Raw genomic sequence first — 26,619 nt, forward strand, 5'->3', positions numbered from 1 at the left:
TGAATGAAGCTCTGTTGCCTTTTGTAAAAGCTCTGTGTATTTCAACTCACAAAGCTCTTACCGTATCAGAGGAACTGCAGCACTTCAGACAGTATAGACTTAGGCGCTAGAAACAGATAAAATGAAGAGAATAAAACTTTGAGATGAGATTAAGAGCGTCTTATAACTTCTAACGGTTCATCTCTGTCTTAAGCCCTCAGCAGCCCTCAGAAGTTTCTTCACGTCTGTTCTTTTCTGTCAGCGTGTGCCTTTTTTTGAGAGTTGTGGTTTCTTTTTAAGGTTGAGAGACATTTGTTTACTGTGTTTTCTTCGCTTTAGAGCCACACTGTAAAAACTCATCTCAACCCCAAATTTTAGCTTTTTCTACCAGGTTTCTAGATGGTTATTGAAGTGGAAATGCAGAAAGAGCTAAGGGCGAAGGATATGGATGAGGTAACTGTCAGGACATGAAGACCACCGCTGTGTGAAACCTGCATTTTGCAAGTCGCCATCTCTGTTGGTTTCACTGAAGCTTAAAATGCCCCCTGTTGTTGATTTGAGTGCATGAAGTGGCAAAAATGCATTGTTTTTAAAGGCAGGATTAAATAAATGTCTGTCTTTTAAAGCAGCAAGCAAACAAAAAAATGTGAGCGGTGCCAGTGCTAGAGTGTTTTGAGTGGTTGTCAGGGTGTAGGGTAACTATTATTATTGGTACTAATATTTCCACGATACGGCTCTGTTTCTCATTCATTGTAGGTTTTTTTTTCCTGCCTGCTTTATTGTCTGTCAAGCAAAAATTGTAAATCTTCCTTGTGAAAATTGGAAAACAATTGCTTAGAAAAGTAATAACACACCTCTCAACTCACCTCTCTCTAACACAATTTTTGGTATCATTCTTGTCTGTAGCACAAACTTTTAGGTAAGTGTTGTGGTTCCTTTTTTTGTTTTATCTTCCTCCCTTTTGTCTTCTTAATGCCCAAACCATTCATTAAAAAAGTTGAACAATACAGTTACTGGAGTCCTTGCAGTTTTTCATATGTGTTTAAAGCAGTGGAGTATGTGTGTGTGGCAGTGTTTGTGGGAGAGAAGGAGAAGAGCGAAAGGGGGTTGTGGCTGCATTGATTTAGTCATAAAACAGAGGCTTGTGATGTCTCACCCCCCCCCCCCCCACATATGCTAGTCTCTCCTTCCGATATCCTCCCCCTATCCCTCATTATAGACTCTAGACCACTTCAAGGTTCAGCTGTTTAGAGGAAGAAAAGACAGGCATACTTGGCTAATGGAGAAGCTTATTTGTCAGTTCCTCTGCAAAATGATTGTTGACGGTTTTAATAATTCATAGTGATTTGTGTATGGGTGTTGCCGGTAATGTGTATGCGTGTGTGTGTGTGGCAGATTGGCCTGCAGCAGGAGGTCCTGATAGACATCTCATCTGTTCTCCACAGCTCTGAGGGGTCCTGCCGCTATTACCACACTCACTCTCTCGCTCGGGCCGGTCCTGCTGCGGAGCAGGCTGCCAGGTGTTTTATTGATGAGTGGTGTCACTGGCCTGGTGGCTTCACTTCTGTAGATAGCTTTCAGATAAAAGCTGTACAAAACGGCAGAATTTAACACTAATTACCATTTAACTCTCTTCAGCTAAAACACTGTTTATGCAACTGAAATTGCTCTGTTTTAGGTAAACGAGCAACTGACTAAAATAGTTGCACTTTTGTGGTTTCTGTTGAGGCAATAATTAAACATGATTTCATAAGATGTCCTTTGTTTCTCTCTTCTGTATATTACATTGGAAATCCAATTCAATTGGAAAGTCAGAGTCAATTGAGTGAATCAGTTTAGACAGTTCATGTGAATAAACCATTTTTTTATTCATGGATTCAAAATTCAGCTGGCTGTATTCAGCCCAGTGTGGCTTGTAGTCTGATTCAGTAAAAATAGTTATATACTTTATTATTTATTATATACACAAGTTTTAAAAAATATTGGTACCTTTAGTTCCCCACAACTGACACTAGCCACTAAGCCGTGGCTTCAACAAGAAAAAGGTGCAAGTGCGCTTTTTTTAATGCAGTTTGAACGTTGGAAAGCTCTTCTGTGTATCGATTACATGTCATCAGCTGTGTTCTGTTTTCTGACTGACAGACGACCAAGTAATGACAGTATTTATGGAGGAGGGTGTGTGAATGTAGGTTAACCAAAAGTGAAAGACAATAGCAAGCAGCAATGAGTCCTACAGGTGTCAGGAAGCATAGGAGAATGTCACGCCGGCCGTTAGACGTGACAGGTGCTTCCACGTGCCTCTGAACCACACACGCCTTTGAGGGCATCAACTGCACTGTGCTTGAGGTGTTTGCAGGGTTGTGTGTTGCAGATTGAGGTTGAGCTATAGTTATAGTGGGCATGATACTCATAGAATGGCCCTCCTCTGAACGTAGGGATCTTAATTTTATATGTTTACATTACCATTCAGAAGTTTGGGATCAATCATTTTTATTTAAAGAGAAATTAATACTTTTATTCAGCAAGGACCCATTAAATCAAAACAGTGACAAGTAAAGACATTTATAATGTTATAAAAGCTTTCTAGTTTCTATTTAATTTTCTCTTAATCAAAGAATCCTGAAAAAACATCACCTCTTCCACAAAAATTACGCAGTGCAACTTTTTTTTTTAACATTGATAATAATAAGAAAATGTTAATATTTTAATAACCAAATCAGCATGAGAGAATAATTTCTGAAGCATCATGTGACATTGAACACTGGAGTAATGGCTGCTGAAAATTCAGCTTTACCATCACAGGAATACAGTACACTTTAAAATGTGTTAAAATAGCAAACAGTTATATAAAATCGTAATAATATTTTCATGTTATTTTTATTTTTTTTCTCTCTTTCTCAGCTGTTTTGCAGCACAATAAATAACATGTAAATGCCTTTTTAAAGTGACTCAGTCACTCGAGTTTCCAGAGAGTATGATAGATGCTTGAATGGGCTTGTTGGAGGTCTTACTCTCTCTCTAGCTGTTGCTTTCTCTTTGCTGTAATGCTTAGGCTGTTAATCAAATCAATGTCTGGTCTCTGCAGAGCCATCACATGTGCAAGTAATAGTTCAGTACTGAAACTACCTTTATGACCCTACACTTGACACTCCCTGATGAGGACCTTTAGACCCAACTGCAATGAAGTACTTTACGTGCTCATACTTCATTAACACTAACAGAATATGCCTGATGTTTTTATGAGCTAAAAATGATTGTGTTTTGAATAGGGCTGTCAAATGATTAATCACGATTAATCACATCCAAAATAAAAGTTTTGTTTACATAATATATGTATGTGTACAGGGTATATTTATTATGTATATATAAATACACACACATAAATTATATATTTAGAAAATATTTACATGTATATACATTTATATATTTATATTCTTATATTTTATATTATATATAAATATATTTAATATATAAACATAACATATTCTTCTTAAATATATACATGCATGTGTGTGTATTTATAAATACATAATAAATATACACCGTATACACACATATATTATGTAAACAAAACTTTTATTTTGGATGTGATTAATCGTGATTAATCATTTGACAGCCCTAGTTTTGAAATAGCTTTGTAGTCACGGATGTTGAGGAAAACATTATTTAAGGGATATTTCTCTTGTATTCCAGTGGGATTGGAATCTAATAACAGTCATTGTGAACCATGGTTCATTTTGCAATCTGCCAATAATGTGTCGAGTATCGATTGACTTTCCTCACAGAGGTCAATTCCCGCTGGCTCCGTTGGCCTTTTAACGCAACGTTGGAGTATAATAGAACTTAGAAGCTTACAGATTAGATGTGACTTCTTGTACAAAACTCTATAAGACCTGCAGATTTGCTTCATGCTTCCTTTCGGGACATTATTATGGACATTGAGAACCAAAAATGCAACAAATGGAAACATGCATCCCTCACTGAACCACTCAACAGCAGACACGTGGCACCATTCTGAGCTGCAACACTATGCGTGTGTGTGTTTCAGTGTGTATGGGAGGTGGTTATTAGAGGTTTAGACTGAAAATCCAGACAGATTGCTTGAATGTAATTGAAGGCTGAAAATAAAGGCTGTCCAGAGTCATTTCACAGTTTTACCCCTCCTCTCCAGATGAGCTCGAATGAACCCCAACCCCAGCACTCTACCATTATCTGCAATTACCATAAAATCATCTGTGTTCAAATGCAGCACTGTCATCCTCCATCTCCCAATAATATATGATGTTTTATAGGGTTTCATTCAGAAAGGCAGGAATCATCCGGTTCACAGAGCATGCAGAGGAAGCACTGAGGGTTTGGAGAGTTCACAGAGATGATGGTAGGAAGTCTGACTCTCTGGTCTGGCCACTAAGACAGCAGTGTCATGAAACACCAGGAATGGTGATGCAGTAGAGCAGCATGTCTAATGCAATAACTAAGCTGAATACGTATTTTTTTATGCATATATATATATATATATATATATATATATATATATATATATATATATATATATATATATATATATATATATATATATATATATGTTTAATATGACCTGAATTTAATTTAGCTCCTGTCACTGCTATTTTATTATTCTTACATTTTAAGTTTCTCAACAGGTTCTATGTTTAATATGACCTGAGCAAAACCGAAATGATTAGCCTTTATGCTTCTTTTAGACCAGTCACATGGCTCTTATGTGAGCCCAGAATCACTATTTCTGTTCCTTTTCCTTTAGCAACCTCTCCCTTAATAAGCACACATGTGTAGTCTGGTTTATTTGTGGTGTTTTCTAAGGCAAGCATCACTATTATTATTATTCACTATTCTGCACTATGCACAAAACTGATACCTCAAATCATGTGGCTTGTTGAGGATAAATATATGTTATTACTTTTCTAAGAGATCAGACATATTATTTTCACCTGAAACATATTAAAACACAAAAACTTAACTAATACATCGAAATAAAATAGGGCTGCACGATATTGGGAAAAAATGACATTGCGATATTTTATTTTTCTGCGATATATATTGCGATATGAAATCTAATCTAATTTTTTCTTACAAACAAAAATGGGGTGAGCACACTTACATTCTGATTTTAAATTATTTAAACATCAGAGTATTATTTAAATTAGAGTAAATTATTTGTTTGTAACTTTAGGATATGGTTTGAATTGTTAACATATTAAACTAACATGAACTTACCACGAGCAATACTTTTGTTACTATATTTATTAATCTTTGTTTATCTTAGTTTATAAAAACACAGCTGTTCATTGTTCCGTAATGTTACTTCACAGTGCATTAATGTTAACAAATACTGTACAACTTTTGATTTCAACAATGAAGGCTATAGCCGGCCGGGGCGCGCTCTCTCTCTCTCTCTCACTCTCTCTCTCTCTCTCTCTCTCTGCTCGTTCTTATATGCGCACTGTTAAACTTACAGGACTTAAAACACATGCAAATGATAAACTTTCACTCTATGATGGTTAAGCTGTGCAATTAATCCGCGAATCACATTTGTCAAGGGCCGGGGAGCAGCTGGCCCGTAAGGTTAATGAATAACGGATCAGCTACGACAGACTACATCGCACATCCTGCAATGTGACTATCGTGGATTCGTACATCGCGATATCGATGGTTAAACGACACATCGTGCAGCCCTAGAGTCGAATCATATCTGCAGACTAGAATATCACAGATACATCGACTTGGATCAACTGTTAATGAAAATAGAAAATAGTTGGCACACCTTGGATCACCTTATTGCTTGTTGGTGGTGTCTATTTGCATGGGACTCTAAAACAACTAAAGAGAAATTACAATTATAAAGAAAAACAGGTTTCTAGAATATACTGTTCTTTCAGTCATTTCCAACATTTTTTTTGCCCATGCAGCTGTTTTGTAAATTACTTGCAGGGTAATTTTACATATCCCAGATTAAGCTCCAGCCATATCCTGCTGAGCTTTGGTGTTGTGTGAGGTAGCGATGTGTCCTATGGAGTCCTGGCTCTGTTCAAGCGTACCTCAGCTCCTGTTGATAAGAGGTTAGGCACATAAAAAAAAAAAAAAAAAACATCCGCCCCAGCAGTGCAGAGGGAATTAGCATATGTTAGTTGCCTGTAGGGCCGAGATTATTGTTCTGTCTTAAATTCAATTTTTCTGCCTCAGGACAAGCTTCTGTACTAGGATTAACTCTCTGTGCATCCGTCACTCAGTGTCCTCAAAGGTATGCTGTCTTCTCCCTGGCTTTGAGGCTAGCGTGTGACATATTATCAGTCTGTACTGCATGGATCGGGTTTAAATGATTCACGGACATGGCCGGGAACTGCTGTGTGTGTCATAGGTGTTGAAGCTTAAATGATCGCTGTGAACTGACAGTCAGCACACAAGCATCTCTAGGATTCATCTGCGTAATGGTGCAAACTTTGTGTAGATGGTGTAGATGTTGAAATATTATAATGTAGTTCTTGTGTGACCCATAATCTCTAATTTCCTGTGAAAGTGATGAAGCAAGCAGGTGTGAGTGCTTGCTGTGGTATGCATGTTGTCTGCTGGTAATGGATATTGGATGTTAGAGATTAGAGTTATATGATTAAACGTTCTATTACAGACAAGTGAGCAGGTGAGTTTCAGTTATACAGACAGAATCTATTGAGTCTGATTTAGAATCAAATGACTCTTATGAGTCAGTTCTTTTAGAGAATCAACATCGTACTCGCTTTTAAAACTCAGGGACGGAAGCCAGCGGGTAGCCATGGCCACCACTGATGGCCACCACTGATTTTTTTAGTGTACAAGTAAATGTGAGCACAGTGCAATTATACTAGAAAATATGCACATTTGTTTTTCTCCATTAATTTGAAGAGTACAAACAAAAATGAAACCATTTAAATGCATAAAATAACTCGTTTTACATTCTGGTATTTAGGTGCTGTTGACTTCCGGCCTTTTTCACATTCTTATCACTATCTGCATGTCTCATCTATGAGTATGCAATGTTGTAGAACAAGCTTTTGGGGGGTTTGAGAACAAGAACCAAGCTGACTGAGCAATAAAACTATAGTGAGCCCCTTTATTTAAATACCTGGAGGTGTGGAATAATACTAAAATTGTCCTATTCACTCAGTATTACTTGATTATAATAATTCACAAATATCTCAGTTACAATTAAGTAGAAATTAATTGTATTCAGTTGTGTTTTAGGCACTTAAATAGTATAGTACTTTATAGTCAAACACATTTTTATATTGAAATAATGAAGATTTCTGTGCTACCCCAGACTGGTTGCTGGCCCCTCCCTGGCCACCCCTAAGAAAACATCCTGGCTCCGCCACTGTCTAAACTGCAAGTTGGTGAAAATTAAATCTATCATTGCTAACTTGTTTAATGACAATGTGTAGTTAGAAAAATATTTTCAACAGTAAGTAAATGATTAATCAATAAAACATTGTATTGTATTGTATTGTATTGTATCATTATTGTGTTAAAAAGCATTTATTCACAATGGCAGTCTCAGTGGAAAAATGACTAAAACCCTTCACACTGAATGAATGAATTGAATGACAGGTATAATTAGTCTGAAACATTGGGAGAAACAAAAAAAGCCATTACGGCGGCGGCGGGGGCGGGGGCACATATAACCTTGTTAGCATTACAAAGTATGGGAGAAAGAGGGAGAAAACAAAAAAAGAAATCTTTTGTAAAATTACACACATCTTTACTGTTACTTTATTTAATTGTTTATGAAGAAAATTATTAATTTATTTTAAAAGAAAAAACTGACTCCATATATTTGAATGTGTGTGTTTAAGTATTTACTTATTTATTTTTCATTATTAATAAAAAGGAAGCCCAGAGTCAGCCCAGCTGGACTGTTTTAGTTGAGCTTGCCTTTCTCCAGTCTGACACCTAATATTTATGAATCCCTCAGCAGTTTCAGTATTACTGCATTAAACAGCATGATAAAATGAGCAATGACTCACCATATTGAAAACTTGAAGACTTAGAGGTATCAACTGAACTGAAGTTTATGGAGAGAAATGTTCTCTGGTGGGTTCATCAGAGACTTATAACGAAATAAAAGGATCCCTTCGGCTAAGTTAGGCTGAAAAGAGCTTTATTGCCTATATCCGAGGCGAATACCGCTTAGACCTAAGAAAGTTTTTCAAACCGGTTAATCACTGAAAGTTGTGAGCTGTGATTATGACCAGTGCTTTATAACAACTCTGAATAATCAGGATTCTGAAGTAAAATACACCTCCATATTTGACCTCCGGTTCTCATCTGTCAGTTTCTCCCTTCTCCCACCGGTTCTGCTTCACTGCTAACGTGCTAATTGCTTTGTCACAGTTATGTTTTGACAGGAAGCTACGGTGATGTAGCACGCTAATTATTGGGTCTCAAAATAAAGCCTGATTTAGACAGGAAATGCAAATGTGACAACGGTGAAAGAAATTGTTGTGCAGAGCATGACAGTTGGGCCAGAATTTCGGCAACACTCTTGGGCGCTGCAGGTGCCCAATTGCTGCTTTACAAAACACCACTGTGAATCCTGAAAGTTGGTGTGTGTTTGTTGTGCCTCCGAGGGGCTAGTTATCTACCGCTTGCAGCCCGGTTCCTCTTGACCTCCTTTGGGCTGAGTGGCCCTGCGTAATTGAGTGCAACCTGAAAAGTTGTTCTGAAAGGTGGGTTATCAGCCCGCACTAATCCCACAGGAGAACAGCACAGGGGAGGAAGGGGACAAGCCCCTGAGGGTTGGAGTCCCTGTCTGCCAACCACAAGGCATTATGGGAAGGGTCACTTAGGGACACAACTTTGAAAGCCTTAATGACTTGTGGTACCTAAAGATGGTGTAACTCATTATATTTGTTTGCATGTCTGCTGCACTGTTCTATAAATTACCCAAAAGTCACATGTGTAAAAGTAAAGATGCTCAAGGTTAACATAAGAAATAGTAAAAAGTACTAGTAACTAGTATAAGTTTTAAAGCAACTGATATTGCATGTATGTTTGAAGTATGAAAGAATAGCATAAGGAATTGGATCAAATGATTTGAGCACTTTTTGTGAACCAATTTAAAGGATTCCATAAAAAGACTGAAGAACAATTAAGTTTGAGAATCAATGTATATGTATATGTATATGTATATGTATATGTATAGTGTGTGTAATATATATGTATATGTATATGTACGTGTATATGTGTGTGTGTATGTATATATATATATATATATAAAAAAAAAAAAATGCAACTGCAATAGGAGCAGATCATCTCTGTTCTGTTGGCCGGTGTCCAGTTAGCGTTTGTTTTCTGGTGTGGCTCCAACATGCCCTTCAGACTGCGTGCATCAGATTGCACTGTATCCTCATGCTGTTTGAAGGGAGACGCGTATGGCACATTAACTTCCAGACAAGCTCAAGGACAAGAAATCTCACTCAATAGAGAATGCTGAGAATTCACTTTTTCTCTCTGTATGTGTACACTTGCACTGACTGCTGATTTCATGTCTGTTTAATGTACTGACCCTGTGCTCTCGCCTTTGTTCATCTCATTCTCTTGCAGACGGAACCTCACCAAGCTCTCGCTGATCTTCAGTCACATGTTGGCCGAGATCAAAGCCATCTTTCCAGGTGGACAGTTCCAAGGAGACACATTCCGCATTACCAAGGCGGACGCCGCTGATTTTTGGAGAAGGTCTTTTGGCGAAAAGTAAGTTTGAACAGTTTTCTTCTCATTTCAAGATGTATCTGCCAAATCAGATCGGATCTTTCCCGTTTTCATTACAGCTCCAATCAAAGCTCTTTGTCATGGAGAAATGTCTTTTCTGTTCTCTATCTAGCAGTGAGTACTGCTCTTGAGCCAGGCCTGTGATTTAGCATACATCTGCGTACTAAACCAGAAATGGTGATTGCTTTCCTTACTGCTCTAGCTTTTGAGAGGTCACTGGTTAGTTGATTTTTTTTTTTACGTGAAAAAAAAGTGAAAGTGACGTGGCCATGGTGTCCCATACTCAGAATTTGTGCTTTGCATTTAACCCATACGAGTGCACACACAGCAGTGAACACACAAAAAAAAAAAAAAAAAAAAAAAAAAAACAGTGGTGTGAAAAAGTGTTGGCCCCCTTCCTGATTTCTATTTTTTTTGCATGTTTGCCACACTTTAATGTTTCAGATCATCAAACTAATTTAAATATTAGTCAAAGATAACACAAGTAAACACATGCAGTTTTTAAATGAAGGTTTTTATTATTAAGGGAAGACAAAATCCAAAACTACATGGCCCTGTGTGAAGAAGTGTTTGCCCCCCTGTTAAAACTGTGGTTTATCACACCTGAGTTCAATTTCTCTAGCCACACCCAGATCTAGCCACACCTGTTCGCAATCAAGAAATCTCTTAAAAAAGGACCTGCCTGACAAAGTGAAGTAGACCAAAAGATCCTCAAAAGCTAGACATCATGCCGAGATCCAAAAAGAAATTCAGAAACAAATGAGAAAGAAAGTAATTGAGATCTATCAGTCTGGAAAAGGTTATAAAGCTATTTCTAAAGCTTTGGGACTCCAGCGACCCACAGTGAGAGCCATTAATCACAAATGGCAAAAACATGGAACAGTGGAGAACCTTCCCAGGAGTGGCCGGCCGACCAAAATTACCCCAAGAGCACAGCAACGACTCATCCAAGAGGTCACAAAAGACACCACAACGACATCCAAAGAACCGCAGGCCTCACTTGCCTCAGTTAACCCTCTGGAGTCTAAGGGTATTTTTGGGGCCTGGAGAAGTTTTGTCATGCCCTGACATTTGTGCTTTTTTCAGTTTCTTATAAATATCTAAATGGCTAAAGTCTAATCTCACTGTAATCAGCACAAACTAGGCTATAATAATATGTGAGCAGCATTGTATGTACATGATTGTGTTTTTGAGAAAAAAAATGTTATGCGTGGTTAGTGAAAAAACTAAAAATGTTAAATCACTTGAATAAGGCAATAAAACACATATAGAAAATTGGTTCCCAGGAATTTGGAGAACTGGAGCTTGTAGCCTAGAATTTTTTTTTTCTAAATGATGTGAAAATCATCTTGTTTACTCACTTACAGAAAACAATATATTGATTTAAATTTTCTAAGACACTTTTTGTTGGTAAAAGTCATATGCGAGTAGGCGTCAACTATCATGAATTCACACCTGAGAAGACAAAGACCTGCATAATGAGCTGCATAATGAGCCATTCAGTCAGCTGTGTCACTGAGAGGGGTGAGTTACAAGAAAGAATGTGAGGACACAATAAATGTATATAATTTTATGTTTGTAGTTTATTTAGAATATATTTAATTATCCCACAACATAATTTAATATTCACTTGTGAGTGCAGTTAAACAGTTTATTAGGAACAATCAAAGCTGACTTTCAAACTGAATTTTTTTGCATCATTACTCCAGTCACACAATCCTTCAGAAATCCTTTTAACAATCTTATTTTCTACTAAAAAAACATTTATTGTTATTATTATTATTATTATTATTATTATTATTAATATTATTATTATTATTATTATTAATGTTGAAAAGAGCTGAGAATTTTTTTTTTAGGTTTTTTAGGGGGGATAAATTGAAAGAACAGCAATGATTGTTACATTTGTATACAGTTACATTTATTGTTACATTTATATTATGTACATCAAGCTTTTGAATGGTATAGTAGTGTATATTGTTATTGAAACTTCATAATATTTCACTTGATTATACATTTAGTCAGGAATTATAGTTTGGAAAAAGTCTTTGGAAAAAGGTCTAACTAGTAAAATGTTTACACGTTATGTGAAAACTAGTACAAGTATATAAATAAATAAAAAGAGACTTACTCATGTTTATGATCTCTGCTGAATAAAGTGCTTCATTCTTTTTTCTGAGGAAATCCAAATCTCAAATCCTCAACCACATCACATCTTTTTGGGGTGAATTATGTCTTATTCCTCTCCTCGCGAAGCAAACAGTAAAATAATAAAAACTTGAAGAACAATCCCCCTGCGTTGTCTTCTGTTGTGTGGGCGTATTCAAAAGCCGCGCGCTTCAGTGAAACATTTGAATCTCAAAAGCGCGCTCGGCGCGCGGGGGCGTGGTCGCATTAGAAGATAATGAAGGAAGACGTGAAAAACGGACATCGGGTTGTTTTCATATGGATTACTTTATCACAGAATATTTGTTTTCAGCAGCACTCGTTTAGTTTAAAAGTAGACATGTCAGGCTTTCAATAGATATTTCTCTCATGTCTCTTCGTTGAGTATTCACTGAGTTACAGTTCATTTTAATGACGCATTTGTAACTGAAGATCAGCGCAGACAAAGGCTGCAGACAGCCCTCCTTGTTTGTTATCTTTATTTTATAAGTGCACAAAATTTTTGTTGTTATTATGTCTGTATACAAAAAAAAAGTAGACCCTTTACAGATTCGATTGATGTATTGCTCTTCTCTGTACGATCAAAACTTAAAGTGTAATTTAAGTTCTTTTCGGGGTTATCAGGAGAAAATACCCCAAATAATTATTACGCAAAAACATAACCAATATCACAAAATCAAGTGTTCATGACTCCACCATAAGAAACAGACTGGGCAAAAATGGTCTGCATGGCAGAGTTCCAAGACGAAAACCGCTGCTGAGCAAAAAGAACATAAAGGCTTGGCTCAGTTTTGCCAGAAAACATCTTGATGATCCCCAAGACTTTTGGGAAAATACTCTGTGGATTGACGAGACAAAAGTTGAACTTTTGGAAGGTGTGTGTCCCATTACGTCTGTAACACTTTCAGAAAAAGAACATCATACCAACAGTAAAATATGGTGGTGGTAGTGTGATGGTCTGGGGCTGTTTTGCTGCTTCAGGACCTGAAAGACTTGCTGTGACAAATGGAACCATGAATTCTGTTGTTTACCAAAAAATCTTGAAGGAGAAAGTCCAGCCATCTGTTCGTGACCTCAAGTTGAAGCGAACTTGGTCTCTGCAGCAGGACAATGATCCAAAACACACCAGCAAGTCCACCTCTGAATGACTGAAGAAAAACAAAATGAAGACTTTGGAGTGGCCTAGTCAAAGTCCTGACCTGAATCCTATTGAGATGCTGTGGCATGACCTTAAAAAGGCAGTTCATACTCAAAAACCCTCCAATGAGGCTGAATTACAACAATTCTGCATAGATGAATGGACCAGAATTCCTCCACAGCGCTGTAACAGACTCATTGCAAGTTATCGCAAATGCTTGATTGCAGTTGTTGCTGCTAAGGGTGGCCCATCCAGTTATTAGGTTTAGGGGGCAAACAATTCTTCACACAGGGCCATGTAGTTTTGAATTTTGTTTTCCCTTAATAATAAAAACCTTCATTTAAAAACTGCATCTTGTGTTATCTTGATCTTAAAGTGTCACAAACATGCAAAAAAATAAGAAATCAGGAAGTGGGCCAACAATTTTTCACACCACTGTGTGTGTGTGTGTGTGTGTGTATATATATATATATATATATATATGTGTGTGTGTGTGTGTGTGTGTGTGTGAGTGTGTGTTTGTGTGTGTTCATGTGTGTGTGTGTGTGTGTGTGTGTGTGTGTATATATATATTGCCCAGCCCTACTGCCAGCATATAAATATAGCTAGAGAAAGATAGTTCATGCTAGTCGATTAATAAGTTTGGATAGTTCAGGGATAGGAGTACCTCAGGGTATGCTAAGTGGTCCATGAAAAAGAAAATAATAAAAAACCATAATAAAGCGGAAAATAAATGATGAAAAAGGAAAAATTTACAGAATTTGACATAATTACAGTTTTGGTCTGCATTATTCAAACTTCATTTTATTTTGTATACAGACTTAGTTTTATGTGTTATGTAGTTTTAACAGTGTTATACCAAATTAATACTTAAAGGGGTCATATGATGCTTTTTTAAAGATCATTATTTTATGTATTTGATGTAACAGAATATGTTGACATGCTTTAATGTTCAAAAAACACATTATTTTTCAAATACTGCACATTATTATAGTTCCTCTAAGCCCTGCCTCTCTCAAACACGTAATTTTCTACAAAGTCCCTCCTTCCGACAAATGCAGTCTGCTCTGATTGGCCAACTGACCCAGTGCATTGTGATTGGCCAAACACCACAAGCACTCGTCGGAAATGTAATGCCCCCTTCCAAAATCGCGTGCTTCATCTTTCAAAATAAATGTAAAGACAGTTAATAATGTCCTTAGTTTTACCATCAGTTCAAGCCGGAAAGGGGATCAGAGTCGGGTGACAGACACAGTGATGAAGCTTGTATGTGTTTGCAGTACACAAGCCACGGACGGTTAAGACAGCTGACTCCACTGTGATGTGATGTCTCTCTTTCTCACACGCGCACACACACACACACACTACACGCAAAACTTTGCATTTGAACAGTCAATAGCAAATACTTAAACTAATAACAAAACATACTTACAGTAGCTGATTCAGAAGCGCCAGATTGTCGTAGTAAAGTCAGAATTACCTCCTCTTCTAGGTTCACGAAATGGTCGTCCATAAAATGCGTTGCTGTTCTGTTGTAAGTAAACTTAAAGATTCCTAAATGCATCTACTTTCGGAATGCCAAATAAAGTGCTTTTGCTTTCGCCTAGAAACACACAGCATCTCCCTTACATGGCTGCATCAACCACCCCTTCTTTCTTTGTGTGAACATTTGGGTGGCATTACACAAATATTTCCACATCGTGACGTAGACATGCATGTTTGAATGAGGTGGGCGTGGCAGAGTCTTAACTTTGATAAAGAATATCTCTTTGGTTTTGAGACTTTAGTCTTTGCAACTTCAGGGATCTTATCTATGCACAATCATCTTGTTAAACTCCAAAGAGAAAGGAAAATTTGAAATCGCATCATATGACCCCTTTAATAAAACAGAACATTTTTTTCCCACAAAATATTTAATGTATTTTTATCATTTTTTTTTTCCACAGCAAGAAAAAAAAACACAAACACACTATGAACTAAGAGTTTACCCTCGCTAAATTGATAGAAGGTAAGGTAATTTTTGTAGATACAAGTAAATATAATTATTTAAGTTAAGGGATCTAGAATATGGTCATGTAGAATAAGGCATTAAATGTGCATCATAAATACTAATAAACAGCCAACATGCTAGTAATATGCATGCTAATAAGCAACTAGTTAATAGTGATTAATAGTGAATAGTGTTCCCTAATCTAAAGTCTTTTGAAAATCTGTAGCTGACATTAAAAAGCTAAGAATGCGTATAAACATGTAATGCGGTCAAGACCTGCCTTGAACTACTTTAGCCGTGTGTTTTCCTGAAAATAACTGCACACCTTAGAACGTTCGTCAACCAGCCAAATTCAAGCATTCCAACATCCCCGTAGTATAACATATAATATAATAATAATATAATATTTAAATACTGAATTTTTTTTTTTACATTTTATTTAAATGTTTTTTTTTTTTTTTTTTACGGCACTAATAATACCTTAATGACATTTAACAAAAATAGTCATGATATTTTTAGTGCAGTGGCTGTACATCTTGTGTGTTGCTGTGAACATTGTTGCTGTAAGAGACTTTCATTTTGATTGTATGAGTTTTTTTTTAAAGAGTTATTCTTTTACTGTAAGGTTATTTTAATTGCTTCCTCTGATAGGAAAAAAAAATTAAGTATTAATGTGGAATTAAGCTGATTTCCATTCCATGCACAGTGCTCAGGCTCAAGCTAGAACTTTAAAAGGTGTTGTCCATTTGCAGATTGCCATGTTTAATTCATTTGCAATCTCTGTGGCTGCTGCATATTTTATCTCGTTTAATACAACAAATCGGAGAGTTAAAGGAAGTGTGAACGTGTGCACAGAAACAGGCGTGTTAGGGAAGGAAAGGCCTCATAATGGGGCAGGTGTGATCAGAGATCCCAGAGAGGAAGAGCAAGAGATTGAGAGACGGGAAAAGACCGGCGCAGTCTCTAGTGTGTATCTAGTTACTGCTCTGATATATTATAGATTATTATAAAGGTCTACTTCCCGCTCTGTACAGAGGAAGTGTGCATGAGTCATTGATACGAGAAGTAGAGCAGCCTTCCTTCAGCTGTTCTTTCTCTGTTTCTCTCGCTCCCATATATGCGTGTCTGTGCGTGTTATTATTATAATATTATACACAATATTAGTGTTTTTATTGTATTTTTGATCAAATAAATGCAGCCTTGGTGAGAATAAGAGACTACTTTCAAAAGCATAAAAAGTCTTACTGAACATAAAACTTTTGAACAGTAATGTACATTTCTTTATAAGAAATAATAATCAAATATTATGACAACTTTTTCTTTTCAAGAACTTATTTTAGTGAGGCTTCTTTTTCTTCATTATGATATCAGGACAGTTGCATCATCCTGCATTTTTGACTTTTGAAATAATAGAGAAAAACAATGGTCATCATAGAATTCATTGTGAATTGCATATTCAATGTAGTTTTTTTAAATACATTAGATAAGAAGAAAAAAAAAGCATCATGTCATTTGGGGTAAATGTACCTATTAAGCTCACCAAAATCTACATTGAGACATTTTCAGAGCACAAGATAATGATTTCAGTACAAAAAGTTATGTTAAAATAAAAGATTAATCTCTCACACAAAAATGTCTAATTTTATTTTAAATGACAAAAGCATTTCACAATTAAGATATATTATTAAATGCAAAAAGTCTGGCTGTGCTTAATGGGTACATGTTTGTACCCTTCTTGTTTATTTTAAACAACATTTTTAAACAATAATAATTGTTTTTTTTTTTTTTTGGAATGTACAAAATCAGTCACAAAAAAAAAAAAAACAGAACAAAAATCTAGCAACAAGGCATTCAATTTGATCATTTATATATTCATAATGAAGTGTCATTTAAGCACATTGCAACATTTAGACTAGTCTGTGTTCAGCTAAGTAACACAAATTCAAAAATAAAATAAAACAAACATTTCATTCATGGGGATGAACACAGAAACTAGCTTCATTATGAAGCCTCTTATTAAATGGATGTCAACTTATCTATAGTCTCTTGAGGCTGGAATACAATACAACATTTTTGCCCCGATTTACAGTCTGGAGAAGTCCACATTAGTTGCCAAAGGTCAGAGCCAGTCTGCAGATTTGAGTTGACAGAATCTATAGAAAATCGATTAACTTAAAGTTAAAACCATCACTTAATATTTAAAGTTTGTTTCTGAAGTATTTACATAGACGTTCAATGTGGAAGAGCTTAAAGAGAGCACACTGAGTTCAATGGGAGCAGAAACTATTTTTGTTATAAATTTAATGTAATATTTATTAAAATAACAAGATTATGCAAAATAAATAATCTAGGTGATGTATTAAATTCATACATATTTTATTTTGAACAACTGCTATTAACAATATCTCTGTAATTATACTTTTTCTTATTGAAGTCACACTGAAGCTGTGATTTTCATAGTAGTGTACCCTTTAAGCAAAATACTATGAAATCTTTAAAAAATACAGCAGTTTAAAACCACAGACCAGCAATAATCTGTCAATTTATAATATTATGGATGTAAAAGTACTAGACAGTAATGCCTGTGAAGTAATACATTAGCGTAGCACACAATTGTAGCTAACTGTAATTATTTCCCACATCCAAGTTCCAGGTTATTATCTGCAAAAGTCTAAAAATGAATCTCTTAATTTTACAATAGGTAGTGCTTGTATACTGGTTTTTAGACCTAGATTTTAGATCTAGATTTTAGGCATTGTAGTGTAAAAAAGACAATTGTCACTAATTAATCTAGCAGGACAGATTGCTCTGAGACTAGAAAGATAATATCAGACCTTATAAGTTCTCTCTCTCTCTCTCTCTCTCTCTCTCTCTCTCTCGCTCTCTCTCGCTCTCTCTCGCTGTCTCTGTCTTTGTGGGTCTCTTGATAATGGAATATAATGCTTTTACTCCGAGTAACTATAGAATGGAATAAATGTGAAGTCACCTCCCCCTCTCTCATCTGAACATCGTTTTCCGATCAGTTTCAGCTCTCAGTCCTAGGGTCTAGCATAGACTATAATGTGTAGACTAACCCCACCCAGACACAGATGCATTAGGCGTGTAGTATTTGATATGCAGATGATATAATGAGGGAAAAATATGATGCAGTAGCAACTGGAAATCTTGCTCACTGTTTTCTCATTATCAGTTCATATTAATTTCCCGCTGTTTTGCTGAGTGATGGGTTGAGGAGAGATTTGTTTTCAAGCTAATTTACAAACCTTATTAAACTCCCTTCTGTCCGCCGAGACTCAAATCCATTTCAATCTCTCGTTTAAATGTCGTAAGTGGCCACTGGCCAATAGGAGCATGGTTTCCAGTGGCAACACTGAAGGCCACTGGCTGAGCTGCCTGTTTTCTCTCTTACTCGCGCGGCAGCTGTTTAGTGAATTAAAATAATGCACTTGCTGATTTTCTTCTGATAGCACAGGGGATTATCACACAACCAAATGGCCCCAGAGCAAGCACTCAGATTCAGAATTTTACCCAATTTGTTTCTCTTAAAAGACAACATGACTTTGTGGAGGCTTTTTGGAGCCTGTATTAATAGATTTGGAAATGGTTCCCCTGCCTCGTGACCTGCCTCGCTCTGACTCTCCACTTCTTTGTTCTTTTATTTATAAGCATGATGGTATTATGCATGTCTCTACCTGTCCTGCTACTGTAATTGGCAAGGACACGGTCCTTAATGAGCTTCCTTTTGTGTCGTCCATTGAGAGAATGCCCTCGGTCCATTAAAAAGTCTTCCTTAATTAAGGGGTCAGCTATTCTAATAAATGTAATTAAACAAAATATAATTATCAAAAATAAAAAAGTATAACTAGTAAAAAAATGACCACTAACACAAAAATGACTTGTAACCCACACAAATGCCAACATTCACAAAAATGATAAACTCACAATATACATCAACATTTTCATTACATCATAATCTAGTGCAGTAGAGGCTAGAGAAAGATAGTTTATATCAGAGGCTAGAGTGAGTTTCATTTTTACTGGTGATGCATCACTTTTGCGCTGTTTCGCTGTGGTTGCTGATTAATACAAATGCAAAACACAAATTTGCTCTGGAAAAAGTGGTCAGTTCCATGCTGAACTGCAGTGTAATCATGCTGAAGATGCATAATGCGCAGAACTCATGACATGATGGAAATGAGTTTGAGTTTGAGATGATAAAGCTTAGAGAAATCAACCTACAAATGACTTATAATTGCCTCTATATAATAAACGAATAAAAAGAAAAAACTGAACTGCACTTTTAAAGTGTTGGTCAGATTTCTATTAAGATTTCTGTCTCTTATGCCCACCATGGCTGCATTATATTTGTTCAAAAATACAGTAAAAACATTATTAATATCTTAAAATATTATAATTTTCTATTTTGTTTTCAAATGTAATTTACTCATGTGATGCAAAGCTTAATTTTCCGCAACCATTACTTCAGTCTTCAGTGTCACATGATCCTTCAGAAAAAAAAAAAAAAAAATGAAATTAATATAAAAAAAAATTTTTTATTATTAATGTTTTTTGTCTTAATATTTTTGTAGAAACTGATAAATTTTTTAACATTCTTTAATAAAAAAAAAATAAAAATGAAATTTGTTTATAAATAAAGTTTTTTTTTTTTTTTTTTTTTGTAACGTTATTAATTTATTTACTGTCACCTTCGGTCCAATTTATGCACCCTTTCTGAATTAAAGTATTAATTTCTTTTTAAAAAAATCAGATTTTATTGAAAGAATGAGTAATAAATAAGAAATATAATATCTAATCATATTTGCTTCTAAAAACATGTTAGCATTCAAAATAATCCTCCCCTACAGGATGACCTGGGTCAACAGTGAAATAAATAGTTTGGTCGTTATAAAAAATAATTTCTCAATCAGAATCAAGTAGTCCAGTGAATCACATAGGAAGGGAAATAGAATATTTTATTCCTTTTATTCAAGTTCAATAGAAGTCAAAAGGAAGTCATTGTTTAGATAATTGGTTAAACCTGTGTGTAAGAAAGGTTTCACTACGTGTTGAAAATTAACCAGCAGGCCACTGCCCTTTCTAATAGGAATCAGCAAAGCTGATGTTTCCTCATTAACCTTCTTCAGTGTGGAACTTCCATGCCACACTATCAGACATTATACCTGTCATTAGTTTTTCAATCAATAAATAACAAAACCCAATTCCAAAAATAACCATTCTACTTTAATCACTTTTGTGTTTTAATCCAGAACAGTTTTTACTTCCTGAAAGAATCAGGCTACTTGGTCCAAAGCTTTTTAAGAAACAGCAGCCAACAGAAGTCACAGGAATGATGGGTAATGCTCTCTCAGGGTGGCTGGCACTGTCAGATTGAAGAACAGTAGATCCTCTGTTATTATTGTGACAAGTGTCTTTTGTTGTCTCACCTGAAGGAACGATGTGACTGCTTGACGTGCCATTACCCTGAAGTGATGATTTCTGTGCTGTTCTGATGAGCTCTGATATTGTCCTTTTCTCCTTCCAATTGTGTGTTTGTGTCTGAAAGTGTTTATTGGTCAATTTGTGACTGAGAGCGTGGGTGGCACTTTTCTCAGCATGCTCTGCTTTTTACCTCAACCTCCATTTTGTGGCTGTCACAGACCACCAGAGGAATATGTACAACATTTTTTACAGTATGTGAATAAGAGTTTACAGTCATAAGCATGGATACATTAAGAAATAGTGTTATTAGTCATTCTGGCAAGTGTGTTGTTCTTAATGTGTGGGTCCAAGCAGCACACTACCAATCACTCAGAACATTCTAGCAACTGCAAAGCAACATGTTTACAACAACTAAGTACACCAACCACATAGCAACTTGCTAACAACCACTAAGAACACCCTAGAAACCACACAGCACCATATAGATATGTATAGGTAGATCTCACATTTGACTGCTTCAGACAGAGCGACGTGAAATGCTTAATGTCTCATCACTGACAGTAAAAATCAATGCGTTTTCTGAGATGCCACAACATTGCGCAGCCTCTGGTTGTAAAAACCAAAAAATTCAGTTCATGTTTACAGCTCAGAGCTATTGGATGTATTTTGAGAAGTCTAATCCCAGTGTGCATTTGTCTGTGCTTGTGTGATTCCAGAACAATAGTGCCATGGAAAATGTTCCGGCAGTGCCTTCACGACGTGCACCCCATCAGCTCCGGTTTGGAGGCCATGGCTCTGAAATCCACCATCGACCTCACCTGCAACGACTACATCTCCGTCTTTGAGTTCGACATCTTTACTCGTCTTTTCCAGGTAACCCCTAAACCCCTCACCTCCCACAGCTCCATTTGAGACTATTTCTCTCGAATTCTCACCACGACAAACACGCTTTACATATGCTTATTACAAGCTAACATTTAAATGTCAGTTACTTTCTAAAAGCAGCTAATCGTAATAACGAAAGCGATACAGAAGGATCACCCTTGTTTTTCTCTCACTCCAGCGTGGGTCGATCTACTCATTCTGAGGAGAAACCTTGTACACAGATGTCTCACAGATAACCACGTTTAAATTGAAAACATCAAAAACGTCTCAATGTTTTGTAGTCATCACGTCTGATGGAAAATAGCGCTAACAATGGGGATCACCTCTGCGAATGAGTGTTGTGTGGGAGGTTTGTTTTACGCAGAGGAATCCCTTAGTTAGAAAAACGCACCTCATCCTTAACCACAACACACATGCTTACAAACCTGTTCTTGCACAAGCCTTATTACGTATAGGCTGAAAAACACCTACTTTTTTTTGTCTACCTACTCAAGTCTTTGGTGCAAAAAAAATACTAAAATTCCCAGAAATGTGCTGGAAGGACCCACATCATTTCATTAGCGTGAATTTGTTTATGCATGTGAGTCAATCGGTGAGCAATTAGAAGTTTTTATCTCATGCCGTGCTTCTAATCGTCATGTGACCTTCCTCGGCTGAATCAACACACACGACCCCCGCTACCTTACAGCCAAAGCCAACAAAACTACACCCTTCTCATCTGAACATCCAAAACTCTGTCTCTTTGTAGCTCTGCTGCAGATTTTTGGGAATTGCTTAAGTCTGGATTGGTTATGCTTGCATGGGAAAGAGGAAACAGCATAATTTTTTTTTTTTTCACACAGTATCAAGAGTCAAAGCTGCTTTTCATTAAATTCTGATATGTCAAGATGAGTTTAAAAATGTACAAACAGTATTTAAATGTCATTGTATTAAGTCAGAGGTATTCAAATTGCAGTCCAGGAGGTTTGCAGAAAATGTGTGATCAAATTTGTTTTTAGGGCTGTCAGAATGAATGTGAGTTAACGTTAAGAAATATTTGGAAAATAACTTAATAAAAAGTAAATGTTTCTCTATAATATGGCTTTAGTGCAGAGTATAAAAGCTAATTATATTATATTCATCATCATATTAATCATCATATTTGGGAGACCTTAGAATCTCAAAACCCTGCATTAGAAAATACAAGTTGAAACAAACAGCATCTGCAAATAAATTGTGGTCGATATTTTCTTAGAACTACAGTAACTTCCCCATTTTTATTTTTAATGGATAAAGCCACTTCCCCAATACCATTGTGTATTAACTATAACCATGTTCAATGAACCTCTAACAACCAGAAAGATTCCAAATACTTGTTTTCTTCATTTTAAACGGCATATTTATTAGTTTGTAATTGAAAACACACTTCTTTTTGTTAAATGTTTAGTTTGAAGTGTGTTTGTGGTTTTCATCAAAATAAATTGCACATGGTTTGATCTTTTATTTATTTATTTATTTTTATTTAATTTATTTTAGTTTTATGCAACAGTCATTCATTTTTAACTATGATGTAGGTGTCCAAATGCTTTTGTCGACATTTTGAATAGCACATTTATTATTTTTATAATTTAAAACACTTTATTTATTTTTTTTTGCTAAATGTTTAGTTTGAAACGTTTGTGCTGTTGTTCTTTAAAATAAATAGTGCAAAGATAATGTAATTATAAATATATAATATTATTGTATAATCATATTTTTTATGTTTAGTGTGAAAAGTGTGTAACAGTCAGGCATTTTTATCTGTGACTTAAGTGTACATTTTTTTGTGGGATTGTTGTAAATCCAACTACAAGGATCAGTTGTGTACCTAGTTTAGTTGGTGTGTCACAGCTTTGTTGATTTAATCGTCTGAAAGGTGGTAAAAATGCAGTGCACTGTGTTGGCACACTCCAGTCTGACGTCTGTTTTCAGAGCTCTTCGCAGTATCACAGATTACAGGCTTCCTAAAACCACTACCTTTCTATCTAATTCTTTTCTCTTTCCTGTAGCCGTGGGGCTCAATCCTGAGGAACTGGAATTTCCTGGCAGTCACACACCCAGGCTACATGGCCTTTCTGACGTATGATGAAGTAAAGGCACGTCTGCAGAAGTACATCAACAAACCTGGCAGGTACAGACTAGTCTGTGTGTAACTGGATGGCTGTAATAGACGTACCATCTGCTGCGTGGTGCGCCGGGCCAGCCAGCTGTTTTTCTCCAGTTAGCTTATTACAGGAGGCTCTTTGTCTGTGCTTGTTTGTCATTTCGCAGGCACTGGTCTAGCATCTAAGATCAGTGTAACCTGGAAATGAACCCCTGACCTTTGCACTGGCAGCCTAGATTGTACCGTACCAGTACGCTAAGGGCATTGCCGCAGGGAGACAGGGGTAGTTAAATCCAGTCTGTTTGGATTAGCTGATTAGAGAAATAGCATCACATCTGCGCCAAAACAACTCAGAGGTCCAGAGCCAGACGGCAGGCGCGATTACACACCGGTTAGATTCGTTTAATGCAACAGCAAGATAATAGTGAGGCCATAAAATAAGAAACTTTATGGGAAAGGATTCCCACTGTTTGATTTTTCACCAGGAAGATGGGCCGTTTTAAAGGGCTGATGTGGGTTGGAGAGATGTGGCTGAACAAACAGAAGCAAGTCGAGGACGGTGGGTGGTCGAGCAGAACTGTATGCAAATACCAATCTACTGAAGAGGAGCAGCAGCTGTGTGTGTGTGTGGTGGGAAGGTCATGGCGGCACCCAAAGAGGCTATATGTGTTTCACGCTGAGCATCTACCCGTAACCGTCACCTGGCAAAATCAAGCTTTTGACATGCCGGATGTCATATTCATGTCTGTTTATATCAGGGCAGTGGTACACGAGAGGCAGGGCTCATTAGTGCGGAAACACACACTCGCTGTCTCAGTGGTCACAGCAGCCACTTTATGATCTGTGTTTGTGAGTGATGACTCTGAGGGTGCTGGTGACTTGGTTTATTTTTAATGACAATCATTTCCCAGTTTCTTCTCTCTTGACATCCATATTGCGCTCTATGCCTACCAGGACCTGTCTGCCCAGTGCCACAGTGAAGAATAACCAGCCGTGGGAAGCTGAATTACCCCAGGAAACAAAAACTGATAGCTGGAAGTCTGTTTCTGAAGAATACCCTTGTTGCGTGAAAGTAAATGAGGACTGAGGCTGATAAGCTCTAAAACGACAAAAAAGTCTTGTGATTAAAATTGGTCTTCTGAAGTCATATGATAGGTCTGTGTGATGAACATGCAGAAATTGAAGTCATTATTCACTGAAAACCTTGATTTCTGTTTCATTTTTCTTCTTGGCATGTTCATGAGAATTGCTTGATCCAGTTCACAAAACCATTGTAAATGACTGGTAAATGAATTGAACCGATTCTGTTCTTGAGTTTGGTAATGTCAATTAGGGGTGGGCGGTATGACCAAAATTCTGTTTCCCGTTATGACTAATTTTCAATAAAGATCAATGTAACAATATACCTCACGATATAGTTAGGAAGTTATTCTGTAAATCTACAAAAAGGGCTTTATATAATAAACTCAAGTACTTTAGAAATGAAAAGTACTTCACCTTGTTTGATTTTTCTTTTATTTGTTAATTTATTTAGTTAAAAAAAATCTCATGTTGTAGTTTTACTTGCGTCCACGTTGAATGCGATTCTGGTGTGTCAAAATGAAATGTACACATAAGAGGTGGAAAGATGTCGATAAATATACAAGACTATTTCTATTCGTTATGACATTGATATATGAACTGCTGGAGTCAAGTTAGCTGAATTCATAATGCTTCCTCTGTTGTGAGCCTGTGCGCTCCTCTAAACTGTCTGGTTGCTGCACTGCTCAGGCGGTTGACTGTTGCATCTTTGTTCCTACAATATCACGTTATTACCAACCCTTTTGAAAATTGAATCCTTTGTGGATCCTCCTGATCTATTCGTTCATCTTTCACCATGTTTCTTTGACCAATGGCACCATCTCAGTCTCATGTGTGCTGCATGTTAGTTAACCACGCCCACTTATTTACATGTTGTGGTTACGGTTGACAGTTTATACCACGATAACAAAATATATACACTGCCATATGTCAATGGTTTACAGCTCACTGGAGGAGATAATTTCAGTGAAAATTATTTGAATTAAGCTGTTTCCCCACACAAAGCTATCATTTGACTTCAGAATTATATTTAAATGGTAATTTTTTTTACTTCAAAGCTTTAGTCACCATTCATTCAATTAGCATGGACATTTTTTCAGAATTGAATTATGACTAAAACGAATCTCTTAGACTATGATCTGTCCTGTGACAGAATGGTTTGGTTTATCTATGGTCAGATTTCAAAGTAAAAAAACATTTATTTTTTTTTCAGTTTCAGTGTTGGCGTAGGTACTGCATTTGCCTAGCCTATAAATACAAAGTGTCAAATGATAAATTATGCCAATAGTACATTTTAAAAGCATAAAAGGAAAGGTACTGGAGCAGCTCTCATATTAAACAAAAAAAAAAGAGAGGAGAAAGTGACTGACAGAGAGATGAAGTAGTTTGCAGAGAGTTGAGTTTAAAGAGTGTTAACAAGAGTTAGTGTCGAGACTATGCTTTTTTCCCCCCTGTGCGTGAAAAGCTCCATGTCCAGCCTGAAAGCAGCACAGTGGAGCATTATGGGATTAATCACATTTAACACAGAGAGCTCCATTCATCCCTAGCAGTTGCATTAGGAATAACTCTAATGTAATCAAGAAATCCTGCAACAATCCCTTACATCAGGCCATGACCTTTTCCTGTGGTGGATCAGTGTGTGCGGTCTGATTTCACGAAATAGAGGCTCAAACATGGCAAAATGTCACTTTCGTTGAAGTGTTGCATTTACCTCATTGAATTATCTTATTTTGGCCTTGCTAACCTTTGTTTAATCCATCTCATTCGCACATGAGGGAGTAGCATTTATCATTGCAAATCGAATTCTGCAAGACACATGTATAAACTTTTCCACCTCCTGCTGAGAAATATAAACGTGTTCTCCTTCCATTCCTCCATCAGACACATTTTTTCCCCCTTTTTCCGGCCTGAGTGCCAGCCTGTGCCACCCTGATGCTGTGGGATATTGAATGGAAAGGTTCAGTCTGGTACCAGCTAGTCTCTTAATCTGGCTGAATTTGTTGTTCAGCAGTTGCATAACCAAGGGACGTCTTTGAATAAGTC

General features: G+C 36.6%; 1 protein-coding gene across 2 annotated transcripts in view; it reads left to right on the forward strand.

Annotated features, from left to right (window-relative positions):
- The window catches only part of LOC109112058 (E3 ubiquitin-protein ligase CBL-B-like), a 64,999-nt gene that overhangs the window by 22,446 nt on the left and 15,934 nt on the right, over positions 1-26,619 (forward strand). For both annotated transcript variants that reach the window (XM_042765173.1, XM_042765172.1), the window contains exons 4-6: positions 9,592-9,738; positions 21,206-21,362; positions 23,402-23,523. In XM_042765173.1, the coding sequence (XP_042621107.1) occupies positions 9,592-9,738; positions 21,206-21,362; positions 23,402-23,523 (426 nt within the window). The remainder of the gene's footprint in view (positions 1-9,591; positions 9,739-21,205; positions 21,363-23,401; positions 23,524-26,619) is intronic.

This window comes from Cyprinus carpio, chromosome A10 (assembly GCF_018340385.1).
Source record: "Cyprinus carpio isolate SPL01 chromosome A10, ASM1834038v1, whole genome shotgun sequence".
In the NCBI taxonomy this organism is placed as follows: Eukaryota; Metazoa; Chordata; class Actinopteri; order Cypriniformes; family Cyprinidae; genus Cyprinus; species Cyprinus carpio.